At 41.5% G+C, this 19,680-nt stretch overlaps 1 protein-coding gene across 17 annotated transcripts in view; it reads right to left on the bottom strand.

The window, feature by feature from the left end:
- The window catches only part of LOC124192598 (collagen alpha chain CG42342-like), a 55,836-nt gene that overhangs the window by 3,015 nt on the left and 33,141 nt on the right, over nt 1-19,680 (bottom strand). For 2 of the 17 annotated variants that reach the window (XM_046585976.1, XM_046585977.1), the window contains exons 2-23: nt 9,917-9,987; nt 9,329-9,364; nt 8,970-9,005; nt 7,651-7,686; nt 7,176-7,247; nt 6,197-6,268; nt 5,365-5,418; nt 4,764-4,809; nt 4,478-4,629; nt 4,195-4,273; nt 4,027-4,044; nt 3,863-3,951; nt 2,674-2,791; nt 2,476-2,564; nt 2,265-2,354; nt 2,072-2,116; nt 1,108-1,134; nt 683-721; nt 568-601; nt 424-494; nt 300-344; nt 166-228 (exon numbers count right to left, since the gene is read on the bottom strand). In XM_046585976.1, coding sequence (XP_046441932.1) covers nt 166-228; nt 300-344; nt 424-494; nt 568-601; nt 683-721; nt 1,108-1,134; nt 2,072-2,116; nt 2,265-2,354; nt 2,476-2,564; nt 2,674-2,791; nt 3,863-3,951; nt 4,027-4,044; nt 4,195-4,273; nt 4,478-4,629; nt 4,764-4,809; nt 5,365-5,418; nt 6,197-6,268; nt 7,176-7,247; nt 7,651-7,686; nt 8,970-9,005; nt 9,329-9,364; nt 9,917-9,987 — 1,382 coding nt within the window. The remainder of the gene's footprint in view (nt 1-165; nt 229-299; nt 345-423; nt 495-567; nt 602-682; nt 722-1,107; nt 1,135-2,071; nt 2,117-2,264; nt 2,355-2,475; nt 2,565-2,673; nt 2,792-3,862; nt 3,952-4,026; nt 4,045-4,194; nt 4,274-4,477; nt 4,630-4,763; nt 4,810-5,364; nt 5,419-6,196; nt 6,269-7,175; nt 7,248-7,650; nt 7,687-8,969; nt 9,006-9,328; nt 9,365-9,916; nt 9,988-19,680) is intronic. The other 15 variants (XM_046585980.1, XM_046585983.1, XM_046585985.1 and 12 more) reach the window with 9 other exon arrangements.

Here is a 19,680-nt window from a genome sequence, read left to right as displayed (position 1 = left end):
GCTGAGTTGCTATGTCAACCGTGAGAGTGGGGAAGGCTATGGCGGTGTTATTGGGAGAACTCATAACACAAAACGAATAAGACTACTTAAGATTAACAAGAGTGTTGTTAGTGTTGGCTCATGAATATTTGAGCGTGTTTCGGCTTTCTCTCTCGTCCGTCTTACCATTGGGCCCATCTTGCCTGTTTCACCTGTCCGCCCAGGCTCTCCTCGTAATCCCATCGGTCCCTAAATGATAATTGGACAGTCAAAACTATGATTTTTCAAAAATGATTTTTAATTAATATTTGATAGTTTACCGGAAGACCAATTGGTCCAGCATCGCCCTTTTCACCTCTTTCGCCCTGTATTTCGTTTTCAAATAAAAACAATTAGATTCTTCTTACTCTGTAAACTGAAACAAAATGAACAATTTGAACATACGGCTTCGCCTTTAGTGCCATCATTTCCTCTATCTCCTTTGATTCCAGGTGGGCCCTGTAGTCCGGATGCTCCTATTCGGCGAAACACACACAATTATTAATATTTGAAAATGAAATATAAATGCATAGTAATGAGAACACATACCAGGTGGTCCTGGAGGACCTGGAGCTCCCATGACCTTCTCAATCAAATAGAAATCACATGTTACAAATGTTGTAATATACGGGATTCAATTGCATGTTATGTTGGGATGACTTACAACTTCGGTGACAACTCCGTCGATAGCGCCATCACCCTGCTGAAATAAGGAATTGGTCGTTAGATAACATGCCTAAGCTTATTATTGCTAGGCTGATGGGTGGAGGAGATGGGTGGGGTATGTGTCTAGACGACTAAAGCCAAATCAGCAGATTTTTATAATACTATATAGAAAGAACAAGACAAAGTCTAATCAAATCAAAGAGACATTCCAAAACGAAATTTCACGAAGAAATTCGTCCAATCAGAAAGATGTAGTAGTTTAGGAACAAAATAACTCGCATGCACTACTCATTCGATAGCGGGAATCTGACCACAATTTGAACCGTGACATATAATTTCAAAGTATAAGAATAAGGTTAATGTATAATACATGGGGTGGGATTGATTAGTAATAAAACTGATGAACAAATTGATGAAAATTACCTGTCTTCTCCTGAGCTTTTTATACTTCTGTGATTCGAACGGATTGGTATTTTTTTTGGTCCATCATAGAGAAGTGGAAGTGAGCACCCCAGACAAAAGACAAACGTTTGTGTTGTTTTAATAAATAGAAAAACAAAAGAGATGAGAAAAGAAACAAACGGAAATATCTCGAATCATGTGTGTGTGAAGAAGGAATATAAATATTCGATAAATCACCGGAAAAAGTGAGAGGCATGAAAAAGCACTACATGCACTTTCGATCAATATCTTTGCAGCTCAAGCCTAAAAGAGATACAAGAGCTATCGAATTCCCCTTAGAAATTTCCGAATGGCGAAAAAATTTAGCTTGCAGCCAAATCCTCTTGATTGCGTTGGCGAATGATAGGAAAAGTGTGAAAGACGATAAGAAGAATCGAGAGAATCAAAGTCTTAAAAAGGCGACTTTTGTGGTGACGATACCAGTTGCAAAACTAAGGACGACAAGAAGAAACTACTCCAGACGGGAATAATGTAAATGAGCTAATATAAGTGGAATTGGTGAAATTGGCGTGTAGCGTGAATCGAAAAAGGGTATAAATAAGGGGGAGATATCGGTTTTATGATGGTGGAGACTGGTGACTTACTCGTTTGAAAATACCTTGTCTGCCAACCGACTGTCGTTGTACATGGGAGACGACAATTCAAAAGAAAACAAAATAAAATTTCCAATCATTACGGCTTTTTTTGGCCTTAAAGGACATTTTTTATAGGTTGGAAACCCCTCGTTCTATTCCCCCCAGCCCAACCCCGAAAAGAAAAAACACCGGCGAAGGTATTGACAAGAAAAGAAAAATAAGAAACAAAAAAAAAACGGTGATGGCGCATTTTTGTGACTGGCAAGCCATATGCGGATGAACGTTGTTTTATAGCACATGATAAGAAACACAGTTGAATAGAAAAGAAACAAATTTGGGGTCAACATTACCGACTCTCCTTTGTCGCCTTTTTCTCCCCTGACGCCCGGATAGCCCTGTTGGAAAGAAAAGAAAAATAAAGAGTTAAACAATCGCCGTCGCCCAGTCTCTCATCCAATGGACATTTCGAGTTGCGATAACAAGAAAAGAACGAGACACAAGTTCAATGAGGGTGGGGTTAGGGATATTATAAGAGAGACTTACAGGTGGTCCAGGTAAACCGGGGGGTCCCATCAATCCTGGGGGACCAATATCGCCGTACTCGCCTTTTTCGCCTTTGGGTCCCATCAGTCCCTGTTGCATTACGCCATAGAGAGAGAGAGAGAAAGAGAAAAGTGGAGGGGAAAAGTGTGAACATGAGATCGAAATGTGTCGAGTTTCGCGTCAACATGTCGAATTGGAAGATCGCACGTACCGGTAGGCCCGGGGGTCCCTGAGCTCCAACCTCGCCATCGTTACCATCGGCACCTGGTGGACCGCGCAGCCCACCTTCACCTTGCACTCCTAATAAATGATTTTTTTTGTTTTATATCATTATTTATTTATTATTCTCTTTTAGTGAGTGTCAAGTTCCTCCAGAATAGTGTTATTCTCGTCGGATAGGTGGCATTACCTGGTAGTCCCATGTCTCCTTTCTCTCCCTTTTCACCGCGGTAGCCGCGCTCGCCTATTTCACCCTTGGGTCCGGGTAGTCCGGGAGCTCCGCGCTCGGCAGCTTCTCCTGATTCGCCCTTTTAAAAGCAAAAATGAAATAAAAATACATTCAACAAATTTGTAAATTTTATCTCCTCTTAAACTGTCAACGCTTTCTCCGCAATCACGAAGCCATTTATGCTTTTCAGACCACAAGCCGCAAGCACGTAATAAACGACAAGGAGCGGGGAAAAAAGCGGAAAAAAAATAATTCATCGTGAATCATGCGGACGGTAGGTGATGATGAATGAATTGAAACATTCAAAAAGAAAGCTACACATAAACACACAAACAAAAAAAATGTCGTGCTACGAAATGCTGCTGCTGGGGGATATTTCTCAAACATGTTTTAGAGGACTTGGCGTTTGAAAGAATAGCTTGTTACTTACTCCAACGACCTTACAATAAGAACACGTGATGGGAGGATGTTTTGTTACACAATTCCTGCAACAACAGAGTTTGGGTCGGGCCGTAACATACAGAGCATTGTGTGTTTATTTTTAAGGAAAAAAAAAACGAAGTAACTCAAGTGGTTAAAAGAAAAACAGTTAGTCGATCTGTGTAACAAGCAGCAATGGTATAACTTTGCCGTGGAAGTGCGCGTTGAAGGAAATCATAAAAATGTTTGGGGGAGGCAGATAATATGACACTGTGAACACTGTACACAACGACAGCCGAGCAAATAAAATACGAGATAAGACACCGATCTCAATAGGCCGTATACGAATTACATATACGTAATAGTCTAGAAATAATACGCATGGAAATGAGTGTTGTAACACGATCCGCCATAGCCCTCCGTCCATATAGAACACGGACCAAACAAATGGGATAGAGAAATCTTTTCGCTTTGCGCTGTCAACCGACACCGAAAGCCGTTATACATGTCTAGATTGTACGATACAGTGAACGGTTGAACAAAACAACAACCCAAAAAAAAAATGGAAAAGAAGAAATAGCTGTACACATTGAAACGAGGCTATTATGCAAGTAGAGTAGACATGTAACGCGATCCGATAGGGATCGTTTCAAACTACTTTGGAACAATTAAATGTAACTATTTCTAAAAAAAATAAAATAAAAGACAGATATATAAAATGGAAACTTACGCGTTTGCCTCTCTTGCCGCGAATACCCTTTTCTCCGTCACGACCCGGTGGGCCGATCGCTCCCGCCTCTCCCTTTTCACCGGGCACACCTATAGATCGGAACGAATCGTATAAGTAGAGATAAGGAAGGAAAGCACAACATTTTTTTGAAGTCATTGACGTACCTGGAGCTCCTGGCGGTCCTGCATACGTTCGAAGATGTAGGAAAAAGATTGATATTTTTTTTAGTTTTTTGATTGCGCATTCTTGAAATTGACGTGTCCCTTATTTTTATTGTTATTATAATTCTACTGGCTAGAGCAAGAGAGAGCAGCAGCAAAGTATGTGCTTACCTGGTGGGCCTTCGACTATTCCGCCGGGGAAATTCTTTCCATCGACATTCACGATCGGTCCGCGTTCACCCTTTTCTCCCTGTCAGTAACATGGCGCACTCAATTATCTTTCTTTCTTTTCGTCGGTCGAGTGTAGCAATTTGAATAGACGAGCTCTCGATATTATATGCGATAGGTGAGTTGTGAATGAACTTTTTTTTCTTTTGATTAACGGTCCGTGAGCGGACTGGACTGGATGAATGTTCGCGCGGCGTTGGTTTATTACAGGATTTATAGATATTACCTTTGGGCCAGCTGAGCCAATCATTCCTGGCGCTCCAGGGAGTCCGGGAGCTCCTGGGGATCCAGGGAATCCCGGCTGTCCGGCATCTCCCGGTTGTCCAATTTCACCTGGGGGTCCTGAACGGCCGTCAATACCAGGTAGGCCGGTCGGTCCTTAAAAAACAAAAATGATTTCCGATACTTAATTGATGAGTTTCATTAATAGCAACGCTTGATCGTTTATTCGCTAGTAGACTATTCGATTGAATCTCTCTTAAAAGATGAATTAATGAAACTCAAGTTTTTACCTGGAGGACCAGGCGGTCCTGGCGGTCCGGGATCTCCAGGTTCACCCTGTGAATAGTATCGCGTGAACACGTTCAAAAGAGTAAAATGATTAGAATCAATCAATCAACAAGAATAAGGGGGAGATTTGATAGAGGGAGGAGAAAAAAAATGAGAAAATAATAATAAAAAAAGCAATTTTTTTCGAAAGAAAATAAAAAGCAATCAAAATGTTGTCTACTTGTCTAAATACTACTACAACTCAAGGCCAAACTCTGATAGTTAACCGGTAAAAGAAAAAAAAAGAGTAAGGTTGGCTTTTGCCGGCCCTTCCTTGTCCTGGAATCTCGTTTCTCATTAACCAAAACCGAGGACAATAGACGTAACATTAAACAACCCGAAATTGCCCCTTATACCATTTTTATTAACTCTTTGCCCAGTTTGAAAACACAACAAGAAGATTATGCTCGAGACCCTCGAAAGCTAATCTACTCGTATATTTTTCAAACAAAGTTTAGGCAGCTATAAAGTGAGAGAGAGTGAGTGAAAGATGGCGTTAGAGAAAGAGAGAGAGAGATGAGGAAATAAAGTTTAAGGAATTGATTCTCGTCAGTCGATCTATACCTTGAGCATCAGTATCGATTCCGGATCAATGTTGAAGCCCAAACCTTTTAGACCCTGTACGTGAGAAAATAAGAAACAACGGCAGGTGAAAAAGGGTGTGTACCACACTACGAACTGATGCTATCACACAACAATATCTATATAGATGAATCATTTGAATAGTATGCGAAGCAGCGGCGATTGTTAGACAACAGCGAAGCAAAAGGCGAATGGAGAATGATTGCAGCGATATACAAATGTTTGACAGGTACTTGGCAGATTGCGTATTAAAAATGCAAGAGAAAGTGACCTCGTCTCGATAGCCGCAAACTTAACAATTTTATGGTTTAGCTTTTTTTATTTTTAAAATTTTTTTTTTTCTGTGGGAGTTTTGTGGGGATCCTCGTTGTCCTTCTATTAATCTCTTTAAAGATCAGAGTTATTTCTCTTTGTTTGTTTGTTGCTTTTCTTTTTACTGTTCGGCGTGCAGGTGCAATTCGAATCGTAATGAAAAGAAACCGATTTGACGAGCGAGAGAGTCCAAATTTGGAAGTTTCCTTGTTTTGATTTCATTTGATTCTTTTTTGCACGTGTAGATCTCGCCCCCAATGTCTATATTCAGCCGGGTCGAATCAATTGGTGATTTAAAAAAACCCTCAAAATGCCTCGAGCCAAGAAAGAAAGCCGCTAGCCCAAAGCCAAACCAGAGGTGAGAATAACAAAAAGTTGCGATAGTGCAAAAACAAGTAAAAAAAAACAAACAAAAAGAATCATAAAATAAAGAGAGAAAAACAACAAACAAAAAAGTCCGTGGGATTATTATGATAAGATAAAAAAGTTCGTTAGATTTCACCTTGACCATGTAAACGGTGCCATAGCCGAAGAGATCGGTTTGCGTCGTGATGGCAGAGCGCTTGATGTTCTGCTGCTCACGTCCAAAGCAAAGCGAGAGAGAGATTACATAGGCGCCAGCACCGAAAGAGAGTCGCATCAACATTCACGAATAAAGCGTGCAGCGTGAAAAAAGAAGCCAATCAGAAGATGAGAGTTAAAAATAAAATAGTCAACAGCGTTATATAGCAAATGCGTTGAATAATACAATCTACATCACAGTATAAGTTTGAAAATGATTTGTCAACTAAATGAAGAAGACCGTGACGCTCGTGTTTACAAGTAACAGGATCTTTTTTTCTTTTTTTTCTTTCCTTCTCTCCCGAAGATGACTGCCACTTATTTGAAAGTGAAAGATGCGACGAGAAAAAGCGTCACGAATTGTTTACAGAATAGACGAGAAAGTGTACGAAGAGATGACGAAGCGCCAGCTGAGGTTCACTGGCGTTCGCCACGTACAATTTAAGATCTGTGCACACACACACACACACACACACACAGCAGGCAGGCACACGCATCATCGCTCGGACGCTTTCGCTTCAATCTTAATTAGAAAACATTGTTAACACGGCGGAGAACGGCCGATGGGCGGCGTTGCATCCAATGTGTGTTGTATACACTCACTGCCCATCACTGTTGCCCTTTTTTTTTCCCTCTCTGCGCCGTGTGTTAAAAGGTTTCCGAGTATTTAGACTCATATGAGAAGAAAAAAATGAAAATAAAATTCCTGTTGTCGGATGTGAATTCAGCTGATTACAAAGAGCCGGCGTGTTAATAGCCTTTAGCGCCCGGAGCAGAGAGCGATTAAAGCGTTCGTCATCATCATCATTATCATCATCGGAAGAGAAAAGTTTTGGTGGTTGGAAAGAGAAGAAAAAAAAAGGAGAGGACGACCACCGATAGTACAGTTTATGTGTGTGTTTCCACAAGAGGATAAATACCTTGGACGTGGATAGGAGATCGTAACCGCTGTTGCCCGTTTCGCCCTTGTTGCCCTTCTCGCCTGGACGGCCCTGCAGACAATCCAAGAAGACACAAGAGATGTAGAAAAGGCAAGGCAATATTAAAGGCAATCAAATGTTGTTTAAGTATAGATATTTGCATTGTTATGGCTCTATCAAAATAAACTAGAAAACGAAACGAGGTTGATCTTAATGACAGCAAAGAGGTTCCCGCTACGTTTTTTTTTTTTAAGATTTGCTGGAACAAACGTCTAATTATCATTTGGACTAAGTCAGATTAAGCCCGGAATTTAGTATTTTTTTAAAAAGAGAAAGCTCTCGGGGTTTTTCTTTCGTTATAATTCAACAAATGTTTTTGATTCGATTTCTTTTACGTCATTAAAAAGCAAAAGAGTTGAGAGATTGAAGGGACTGATGAGCGCCCAGCTAAAGCATTCGCGTGAAAAAAACTTACCGGTTCGCCTTTCGGCCCATCTAACCCAATAGGGCCCTGCAATAGCCGTCAAAAAAAGAAATGTTTTAGTATATTTTAGAATTAAAAAATTCGTGTTAGAAAGCCCAATAACTAGGCAAAAATTATTTTAAAAAATTAAAAGGTACAGAATAAATGAATGTGTTTTGTTTTTTTCTGAAGTGTGTTGTTACAAGGCGTTATTTCTGCTCAATACAAGTTGTAACCCAAGAGCACCAGAGACAGAAGCTATACTAATAAATCGGCAGACACACACATTCAAACAACCGGGGCTAGTTCGTTTCGGTCGATGCTTTATGAACTAGTTGAGATTCAAAGGTGTGTGTGTTTGTGTGTGTTGGAATGTCTAGGTAGAGAGAACCACGAGCGATAGCATGACCGACAAATTGATGATTGATTGAAGGCTGATGTCAGTGCAATCCACCAGGTGAAAAATAAATCTAGGCTACGTGTTTGTCTAAACGTCTTGGTTAATCTAGAAAGAAATTCATTAGTTTGATTCACGCGTTCCCAAAAAAAAAATAAGTCCCAACATGGGAAGCCACCAAAACCTCTACTACATCACGTCCATCGCCCATGTTTTCTTGTACAGAGTTAGATAGAGAGAGAGAGAGAAATAAGGAGGAGGGAAAGATCATCAACTGTGCTGGGCACGGTTCAGCCCTCTATTGGTTTATTTTGGATCGACCGAAAATATCATAGAAATGAAGAAAAGTCATCAAACAGCTGACTGCTGGGTTTGACGGGTCAGGGCAGGGCGGAGGACAGGCCGTGAAGCCCCCAGAACGAAATAATGTGATGTAATAAAATGAAAATAAGGAGGGAAGAAGAAGAAGAAAAAAAAAAACCCCGACCACGAACAGCGCGTCCATCACAACCAGTCTGGCTCTGCCGTGGCAGCTAATATAAATAAATATATATCGAAACGTTCCGTGTTAGGACGACGATAGAGAGAGAGAGATAGAGAGCGAGAAATAGACGTGGAGCGATGGATGATGGGCTGGTGGGGAAGAGATGAACGCCCCCTTGGACCAGTTTTCCTGACTTCTATATAACCTCCTGTGAGTCAGTCGGTGAGAGGTGAAAAAAAAGCTCGCCAGGGAAGTTCGTATCCGCTTGAGATTTGTTAGTATTGATTTGGCCAACAAGGAAGGCGTTGAAGAAGAACTAATAGTCGGAAATCATAAACTAAACTAGACGAAATTTTCCTTCAGGGAGTCGAGAAGGAAGAGAGAGAGCTAGAGAGACTAGGTGAAGAGAAAAAAAAATAATCAAATAAAAAAAAAAGCACATCCACCAACCGGAAAACCCGGGTAGCCTCGTGCGCCAGTCAGTCCCTGTAAAAAAGAAACATAAAAAAAAAAGACAAGCGACGTCCGCTGTGTTGAACATATTGGGAAAAAAAAACTCGATACGCATATTCTTTTTCTCTATCTTTTGAAAATCCCGCTTAAAAATATGACAAAAAACCCTATATCTTTCCTTATATGCACATAGTCTGAATCAAAATACATCAAACAAGAATCGTTATCTTCTATTAAGGACAATTCAAACAAAAATGTGTCACCTGAGTGTTTTAGATTTGCATGTATGAATTTGTAAGTCGAATTTTTTGTTTTTTAAAATATATGTCAGTTATTATGGAAAGTGTTATACTTACAGGAAATCCATTCTTGCCGATGGGTCCGGGTGGGCCCTGCGCATCAGGATCGGTAGATGAACACCAAAAATGGAAGACAAAAAAAAAATAGAGAAAATGTTAAGTTTACATCTTAATTTACGTTTGAAAATCAAGAGGGTTTGACACGTCATGGCCGGGAAAATGGCCAGATTAGCATCAGACCGAGAGCCCCGTCAGACCCCAAAGAGACGGAGGGGGGTTGAAAAATCTCCTCTGAAAAACCCAGTAAATAAATCACGGAGGAAACCGAAATGTTGGGGGCTTTCGTCCCGATATCCATCTAGGATCTACGTGTCAGTGAACAGATGCTAGATCCCGTCTTATCCCCCCCAACTCAACCAGTACCCCCCAAAAAAGAAAGAAAAATACAAGAGAATGCAGCACAGGCAACAAGCTCAATCAAATCAGTCTAGCCGTCATCAGTGTTTCAATGAACATCAAGACGTCTTAGAGCAGAGCCAATAAGATTGACACTCTATTCCCGGGATACTAGTCCTTTTTTGTTTTAATTTTAAAAGAAAACAAAAAACAATAATCCCTGATAATATATTCACTTATTTTTCTTACCGCTAGTCCAGGATCTCCAGCGTCACCTTTCTGACCGCGCTTGCCTCTCTTACCGGGCGGACCAGCTGGACCTGAATATTTCAGAAAAAAAGAAAGAGAAAACCACAGATGAGGACGAGAGAATTGATGGTGAAGAGTCGGGCGCAGCTTGCACACACACATATGTATACATTTCACGTATTAGGAGAGAAGATAGACAGACAGGCGGGAGGGAAAAAGGAGACGGACGTCCTTCAATTTCAACACAAAGTCACAGTGGCATGGCCACAAAATGTTGACGAGCGGTTTCATTTTCTAATATATTTCTTTTGTTTTGTTTTTTTCTGAGGGGGGGTTTCTTCTTCTTCTCGCCTTTTAAACGCCGCTCATCAAGTTCGTTTTTCCAGGCTGCAATTCAAACTGCCTTTCATCATCATCATCAACCCGTGGAGAGAAAAGGAGGAGGAAAACTGATTCATCAACAGGATCCTTGCATGGCCGGCCGGCCCTTACAGAGCGCGCGGACCTCATTCTCTCTCTCCTTCCTACAGGTGAAATGATGGACAAGGATGATGAATGCGTCGGCTGGGAATGGATGGGCAGGACGTGTACAGCACATCGGCACGTAGGAAAAAGAGGGCGACTATTATGAGATGAAGAGCGCAAGACACGCTATCGCATCATCTGTGTGACTCGTTGTAATGGCCGCGATGAGAGGCTCCCCCGCTCGCGTAATAGTTGCTCGCCGCTGTTATTCTAACACCAGGCCCCTTTTAAGAGGTCAGCTGAGCAGATCCATCAGGAAATTTGAACGACGTGAAAAAAGAAAAAAGCTCTCCGGCTCCTGGCCTCCATATTCCCTTGCGTTTATAAACTCATTCCCCAGTTTAGAGACCTATACCATATGTGTGTGTGTGTTTGGTAGAACCTATACCACACAGCGATGCATATAGAAATAGGCGAGGCGGCCAAAGAATTTTTGTTTCTTTTTTTTTTCCTTCCCGTTTTTCCCGATCAACGACCGATTCATCTCTTCAACTGGCGGGCGCTTCTTTTCTTCGAGACTTTGTTTGACCATCAGACCCTCTTGGGGGTAGCGCGTAATTGAGATGTTGGAAGAGGAAAAAAGAAAAGAAAGGTCCATTATTATTTATGTTTTTCTTTTCTTTTTCTTTTTCCATTATTATTAATAATCATTTGACACGGATGATCCGTCCCGTTTGTTAGAGGCCTCTCATTCCCTATTAGTCGCTCTCTACCTACTGGTCTAAATACTCCCGAGTTCCCTTCTAAATCATTTGCTGGGTTTCCCTTTGGAATCTCAACGCTGATTAGAGCAGATACAGAGCTGATTACAGCCCCAGAAATGTGTACATGTTCAAGAAGAGACACGGCAACACGCCCACATTCTATCCACACACACAAGACATGCAGTTATTAGATATCCAATCCGGATTGGAGTTGGGCGAGAGTCGACTGGACACACACATCAGACCAAAAAACAACAACAACAAGAGGGACCCAACTGCGATATTCGTGGTAGTACTCGACGTAATAGCGCATGTGAGCGACAACACTCACATCAACGGATTTTTCCTTTTTTTTTTTAACGAGAGGAGCATCTGCTCGTTATGAGGGCCGCAGTGTTTTCCTTGGGAGTTGAAAGCAAAAGTCGTCCCCAGTTGGTGAGCCAACACATCACGGCCAGCAGGGCCCCCTCTACTCTTCTACCCCGAACTGGCCCTTCAGTCTAAATCAGCAGTTTGCTTCTCTCTCTCTCTCTTCAACCGTCGTCTAAGCATGCTGCAGCTATTAGTTTAGACAGAGTTGGAAGTTGTGTTTGACTTGGCCCTCGTCTGCTTGCCACACAAGAGTCCCTGCGTTGCGTCATCCAAAGTGTTTGCTGGCCTCTTTTTTTTCCTCTTTGAAAGAAAACCCGTCACCACAGCTTTGAATTAGCACGTCCAGTGCAGATCGTTGACAGCTGCAGCGGCGACTGCCCTCATTGAGACCCACTTTGTATTTGTTTGTTCAGAAACATTAAAGTTGCGCATTCCTATCTGGCACTCCCGTCGACATCACGTCATTTGACGAATCGGGGGGCAAAAAAAAGTCTGAAAATCAATTTGCTCAAACATCTCAAACGCGTCGGGATATACACAACGGCGGCGGATATGCGCAATCACTCGTCCCGCCTTATCTCCCGTGCAAGTCGATCCCTGAACAGTTTCCAGAAAAATCCCCTAGTAGGCCTCTTGCTGGGGCCCATAGGTCGTTAACTCGCATTTCGGATGACGCGTATATGGGCTGGCCAAGAGAGGGGGGGAGTAGGAAGAAGATTTCACTCACGTAAAAGACAAAAAAGTTTAGTGAATATAGACTGCCAGCTGCTGCTGGTGTGTGGCATTGCAGGGCCTCTTTTTTTTACTTCTTCAAATGGGAATGAGTGGGTGATGGGACGCTCCCGTTTTCCCCGTACACGCTCGTCGCTGAAGAGATCAACATACCAGCAAAAACATTTCAGTCGGTTTCCACTAAATATACGGGGCGACGAGACACTACAAAGTGGCCAGATTTTACTTCCTTTTCTTTCTTTTTTTGGCTTTTCTCCCCGGGATTTTGTCCCTCTCACTTTCGTGATAGTATGCGCACAAAAGTTGTATAAATAAGCTCTTTTTACTTTCGACTGTGAGAGAGCCCCAAACATGTCAACAGCAATTACCAAGTAGTCGCACAAAGAGACACGCGACTGGTTATCAACAATTCTCTGGCTCTATAGTTTAAGTTCTAAGCCATGCGAGGAGCTTCTTTTTTGTTAGCCGATAACAAGTTTCGGCCGGCACCCGAAATGAATAGCTCAAAGTAACAGACAAAACTTCAATTCAATAATACCATTGACGTACACACACAAAATAATAGTTGTAATATCCATTTTATAATTTATACCTTTGGCGTCTGATGTTTTTATTTTATTTTGTTTGTTCCTATGATCGACCGGTAACGCAATCAGTCTTTTTTTTCTTTTCTTTCTCTACATGTTACAAACTCTCCGACGCAGGGGGTAATTCAATGAGCGATGGATATCTCAAAAAACAAAACCTTTTTTTTTGAAAATTTTGTTTTTTTGTTTCAAATAGTCATCTCATCGTGATGGATTACCAGCTGAAAGGTATAGAAAAATACTATCTACTCTTGTTTTCTTTCCATTCTCTCTCTCTCACTATTTCATGTTTTTATTCCTATAGGAGAAAAAACAAAATAAAGGAGCGTCCGGCTCCTGGATATTATAAAGAAAACCCTTTAAGGGGGAAGTACTCTTGGTTGCACATCAACAATATAGGCCTAGAGACAAGCTTCTCTTTCAGCTGTTTTTGGCTACTTGCCGCTACTGGATGGAGAAGAAGAAAAACAAAACAAAAAATAAGAAGAATCTCGGCTTGTTTCTTCTTATTTTTCCTATAGCGACGAATGTTTTGAGAAGGGATTGTCATTGTTCTTTTGGTTCTTTGAAAGTTCAAGTTGTCTCCCTACTCCCCTTGCCTTTGCACGCGGTATTGTGGGTACAGGAAAACTGGAACACGAGAGAGAGAAGAGTGGCACCGCCCTTTTGGCAGACCGCGTCTGGCCAGGTCCTTTGCTGAGAAACCTACTGGGCACACGCTCCGCGTTTGTTGTTCTTGATGTTATTTTGTTTCTCTTCTTCTTCTTTTCTCCTCCCTTCAACCCCAAACTTAAGAAGTGGCTTCATTGACTGACAGACGGTTTGTTTGTTTTGGTTCTTTCCGCGGGAGCCACCGCCGCTGCGCATCAGCTCGAGACGATTGTCTATCCTCTTCACGCGGGATTTGTTTTCCAACGAGAATCTACAAAAGAATACAAGAGACCCTGTCTCTTTTTTTTCTCTCTCCCCACCGGTAAGTGGCTATGGCTAACCAACGAGCCAGCCGCTTGTGTCTAGTTTGCTCTATTTAGTGCGCCGTCGGCTAGGCGAAACGCCGAAAAAAGACGAAAAGAAAAGAAACAGTTGGGAGCAACATCCTCCCAAGAATGAATGGGCTCGCCTGCCACTGTGTGTGCGCGCACACACACAAACGCCGATCAGAAACAAGAAGAAAAAACAAAACCCCCTCCCGAATAATGAGAAAGCGAAACAACAAAGTCGGTCACGTTCTTCTCCGGGAGGAGCAATAAGAAACCCCCCAAAAAAGAAAAACAACAACATTCGGACGCCTTTAGCTGCGCATCTTGCGCTCTGCCTACATATCGAATATGCATCATCGTTTAATCACAAATGAAGTCGACGTTAAAGCTCGAAGAATCGGGTCGTTGGGGCGTTCGGATTATGAGGCGCAGTTACCACACACACCCACACGGTTATGTGCAATCACTGGCGCACACCTGTGAGCTTCACAATCGAAAAGAATAATAAGAGAAAGAAGATTCGTTTCTTTTCTTTCTCTGATGGTCTGCGCCGTGAGTGCCCCGGTGCAAATCGCCAGGCATAAAACACAATCAAGAAAAAAGAAAAATGAATAGAGAAAAGAGGAACCATTGAACTGTTGGTTGCGTTAAATCGTGTTCGACTTGGCAATCACCTTTTTTTTTCTCTTTGGCATCAGCAGCGCGGCCATTCAAGTGCGTGTTGAACACCAAAGTCGTAAATTTTCACCTTTCGGCCAGCCTCAGCCGAAAATGAATTATATGAGCATACGCTCGTTACACGTCCCAGTGAGAGAAGAATGGGGATAACAACAAAAAGATGGAGCACACTCAGCAATAGCGGACAACTTGGAACGTGCGAAAACAAATGAGAATCGCGAGTGGCGGTGATAGATAGTGTAGGTGGGAAGAATAGAACGTCGTGAGAGCTGCTTAGTAATTCATCGTGTCTAATTCTTTTTTTTTTTTTCATTTTATTTGTACCGAGTTGATTCGTATATGGCTGAGCTGGGCCTGACTGAAAAGGAGGAAGAAGCCAACAAAGATGAATTGGAGTTGGTGCCTTGTTATTAGTCCTGTCTGTTTGGCGTGCGCTGCTGCGTGTACGTTTGTGTTTATATTATTTTCCTGGCCGTTTGCAAGAGCTTCTATTTCAAAAGTCTTTCATCTTATTCATCTTATTCTTCTTCTTCTTCTTCCTTTGGGCCGTTTTCTTCAATTGAGGCGACCGAACGCGTTCACGGTCCTCACCTTTTTTTGAGTTTTTATCGACACGGAAAGGGCGTGCCCGAAATTGTTCCGTTATCAAATCTGCGCGCGCGCGCTCGCACTTTTATTCCTCCTCAATTCAAAAACAAAAGCGCCGAAAGAGAAACAAAAAGAAGATGAAGGCGAATCGGGGCGTTTGGCTTCGACGCGCTCCCGTGTCGTGTGCGTGAAACGAAAAAAGAAGAAGCGCAGATTTATTTGCATTAATTTGAAAAAAAAAAAAGAAAATCGCGCGGCTAGACGTCTGATTACGTGCATTGCATCCTCTAATGAGAGAACACGAACATGGAAATCATGCAACGATTAAACTGTATACACAACCGATAGCTGAATTCTTATAAAAAGACAATACTGTGGGATAATTGAAAATTAGTCTTGGAAAAAAGAAATCAAACTAAATTCAATCATTTGGATTTTTGACAAACGTAATACAATTAAATACAAATTGAGTATTTTGACAAGACAATAAACAAGATAATATTTTGTTTATTATTTTGTTTTACTTCTTTTAAAATTAAATAAACAGCTCAATAAATTGATATTCCTAGTCCTCAATGCATAAAAAAAAACCTGTATGTAGTTCTGAACGTTTAAGTTGCTTCACCAACGAGAAACACCAAGTGACTTGTTCACATGGATGATGTTTGTCAGACAAGAAAACTCTAAGATGCCTGACATGATGCTGTTCATTTTGTCAAGTTTTATTCTAATTCGGCCACCTCATCATGGCCTCTGACAAGAAAAAAACTGTGTCTGTGTCTGCCTCTGCTAGCTTTTTGTACTACAAAATAATTTGCACTCGGGTTTTACAAAAAAATTAAGACAAACATACCTTCCAAAATAGTAGGATTCCATTGTGTAGTGCACAACTATTGCCTTTAATGTTTTACTTTGAATTCTAATTTGTTTTATCACGCTCTCAAAATTGAAAAGAAAAATGTGCAGTTCGTTTAATTGTTGTCTGCAATCTGGGACTGGGATGACTGACCGGATGGGGTTTTGCATTTGCCAGATTGCGAAAATGATTCGGAAATTGATTTATTTTATTATCGAGTTTTTAATTGAATTTGTGTTCTAAAACCAAATATTCAGACTCGATAAAAAAAATAATAAAAAAGAAAATAAAACTAAATGATAAAAGTCGAATAATAAAATAAAACTTGATATTGGCAAAACTAGATTTGCAACGCTGTTGGAGATGATACACCCGCGAACAGTGTAATTCATAAATTTCATTTTTTTTTTCCCGTTGCTGCCACCGGGCGATTGGTGTTGCAGCTTCATTTCTCCTCTCCGAACATTTTGAACGAAGAGAGATGATTGTATTACTTGGAAAGGAAAGAAAAGAAAGACATCTATATATCCAGCCAACGTTATTTCGGCTGCTGCTGCTGCCGGTGTTTTGCGTTTATAAATATTATGCACGCCGTTCGTTCGTGCAGCCCGGCAAATGATCGTTTCTCTTTAGATTCCCTCGCCTCGTCTCTCCATCTGTGTTGTATATATCTATCTCTCTCCTGCTTGGCTCTCTCATCTGAGCTGTTTCCAGGTGAAAATGTTAGACCTGGCACTCCAAAGTTATTCATATGCTGCGGTGGCGGTGGCTAAAGGAAGAACCGAAACTAGTTTTTTTTCTCCCGCACGCACCATTCATTTACTATTATGGTGAATTCGGCCTACGGCGTGACTGTCCGTGAATTTGAATACATGCTTTCCAATAGCCTATAGCCGTGGAGAAAAGAACGCCACACCATTCATATAATATGCGAAGATGCTGTCGAGGAAGAAAGAAAAAAAAAAGAAAAACATCTCGGCTTGATCCTTTTAACATTTAAAGAGGCCCTGTCCCCTCTTATTCTTGTATGTACATAACTTCTTTTTTTCTTCTCCAAACAGAATCAAAGAATATAAGGACGAGGGAACCAACCCAAAAAAGAAAAAAAGAAGAAGAAGAAGAGGGAGATGATAACTGGATGAATGTGTACATATAAAAGAAATTCGGTGAGGAATGTTTGCTCGCCGGATGATGGATCAGCTCCAAGTGGCAGCTGTCTCTCTCTCTCTTCTCTCTTTCCATCCCTTTGTGTGTGTGTAAAAAGGGTAGAGCACATCAACGAATCGCATCCGCCCCATCGATAGAGTATAGTATACATGGCCCTTCGGATTTTCTCCCAAAGTCTATATCGTTTCAATGGATCTCATCCGGCGGCTATATGGTTACAAGTCGTTGTACAGCCTCGCACACATATAATACAGTGTGTAGTACACCACATATTTACTTCGTATAGCTTAACTCTCTTGTATGGTGCCGACCAAAAAACGGACCGGTTATTCTTTTTTGCATGTTAAAAAATGCACAGCATGAGACACACCCCCTCCGCAAACGAAGCGGATTCATCTTTTTTGTTCCCCCCTCTCTCGCTATTATCGCGATTGTTACCCGTGTTCACCTGCAACGGCCCGCGGTAATGTCGCAAGCTATACAAAAGCAGCTGGACAATAACACAAGAGTAGTATTCAGCTGGCTTTCTTTTTTAGCCGTTCGAGCGAGCTGCTAGCCTATAATACATCAGCTGTGTGTAAAAGTGGTAGGAGGTCTCTCCAAATAGCTTATCTCACCTATTGGATCATGGCTTCATGCATATAATCTTGTGCTATTCTGGACAGCAGCAAAAGAAAACCTCAAATTCTTTTTTTACACAAGATTCCAAAGAGCTCACTTACAGAAGACATACCCCGACAGTCTTTTATGATTCTTTTTCCTATCGCTCTGAATAATGGTAATAGTTTTTGAGGCTAGTTACCTTTTGGTTTGTCCTCTTATATAACCAGACCAGAAGAGGGGGGAAGAAAATAGGGGACCCCTTTTTGTCCTTTTAAAAAGTTCCTAGAAGAGAAAAAGGTTTGGGCCAGCAATGGAATAAGATCAGAAAAGCCAAAGAATTTCTGGAACAACTGCTGCGCAACTGGAACAGAAATCGGCCGAAATTCAAGGGAGACTTTTTGACTTTGAAATGAGAGACTGGCCGGGCTCAGTCTCTGTGTTATAGCAGCAGCTACTCTCTCGGATATATTTACGAGCACAACGGTGAGCAGACTTGAGGATTACATCCCTCTGGCCATTCGTGCTGAACTGGGAGTATGGCGAAGAAGAAGATTCATGTCCGCGCACTCACGCTCATGTCTTATTTCCAATCAAATAAATCACTGGCACGGAATAAGAGAAAAGCTTAAAGAATCCAATGGATGACTGTATACAATTGTAAAAAAGAAAAAAAGGCAAATAATATACAAGAAAAACATTCCCAATTGAGGAAATAATTCCAGCAACGGGTGGTGCTGGGCTCCATCTTAAGTATAATGCGAACATGTAACATACGCAGCTATACAGTCGAGAGGTGTACACACCAAGACAAATTATCCATCTCCATCATTTCATCGAGAAAAAAAATATATTTTTGGAAGGCAAATTTGAACGTTGGCCATCACCTTAACATTTTTTAAACATATTTATTTATTCTCGACGGAAGAAAAAAAAAATAAAAATTTCCGGATAGGAAAAAAAAATATATGCCCATAACCCTTTCAACTGATTATTCACTTGAAAAAAAGTATGATTACCTCTGAAGCTGTGAAGGTATATATATATATAAGATACAAGAAGAGGAACACACCTTCGGATAATGGGCTCCATTATACAAATAATATAGAAGAGAATTTCTTTGAAGCGGAGGAGGAAAGACGCTGGATGGAAATAGACGAGGCTCGAGTGTGACGAATTATTTGACGTCCCCGATTTTTTGGGGGAGGAAAAAAAATAGAAAAAAGGGCGGAGGACGTGAGAGACAACACGAGCCGAGAGGGGAAGGAAAAAAACGTTCACGAAGAAAAAGTTGGTCGCCATGTGTGTGGCATTTGTCAAGACGTCGGGAGAAAATCTTCGCCAGCCTTTTCCCACTTTATCCCGTCAAAGCCACTGCTGCATTCCTCATTATAGCCAGCGCCAAGAAAATTTTCGTCGCAAAGGGTAAAAAAAATAAATAAATAATAAGAACGAAATAATACACACACATCTCTCTCTTATCGCTGTCTGTGAAATAGCTGAAGGACACGCGATAAATCAAAGCTACACACTTTTCAGGTCGTGTGGGGTTTTCAGCGTGACTCACAAATGAATTATTAGATATTAGGATATATAGACGCGCGCGTCCACATTCAAATTGCTGCCGTGCGCTGTAGCTGAGCCTCAACTCTATAACGCGCGGTTGTTGTTGTTGTTGTTGCATTTAGCCGCTGATCCGGATGTGGGAGAACACGCGTCGTCGTGAGGAGAGAATATATATAATATAGAGCCATTTTCAAATGCGATTAGCATTACGGGAGCTACTGCTGCTGCTGTATTTAAACTTCCGCGCCATTTAGACTCGTCGCCTTTCCGTGTCGTCTCATCTTATTAGAATTCAAAATCTATCCGACATTTTTATTTTTCGGGTTTGCTCCGGCCTTGATAATAATTCAGCGCAACAACGAGAGAGACGGGCGGAAATTTGTACACACACAAGGAGTGCCGGCCCACA

This window comes from Daphnia pulex, chromosome 4, assembly GCF_021134715.1.
Source record: "Daphnia pulex isolate KAP4 chromosome 4, ASM2113471v1".
In the NCBI taxonomy this organism is placed as follows: domain Eukaryota; kingdom Metazoa; phylum Arthropoda; class Branchiopoda; order Diplostraca; family Daphniidae; genus Daphnia; species Daphnia pulex.
This window is presented reverse-complemented; position numbering and strand designations above follow the sequence as displayed.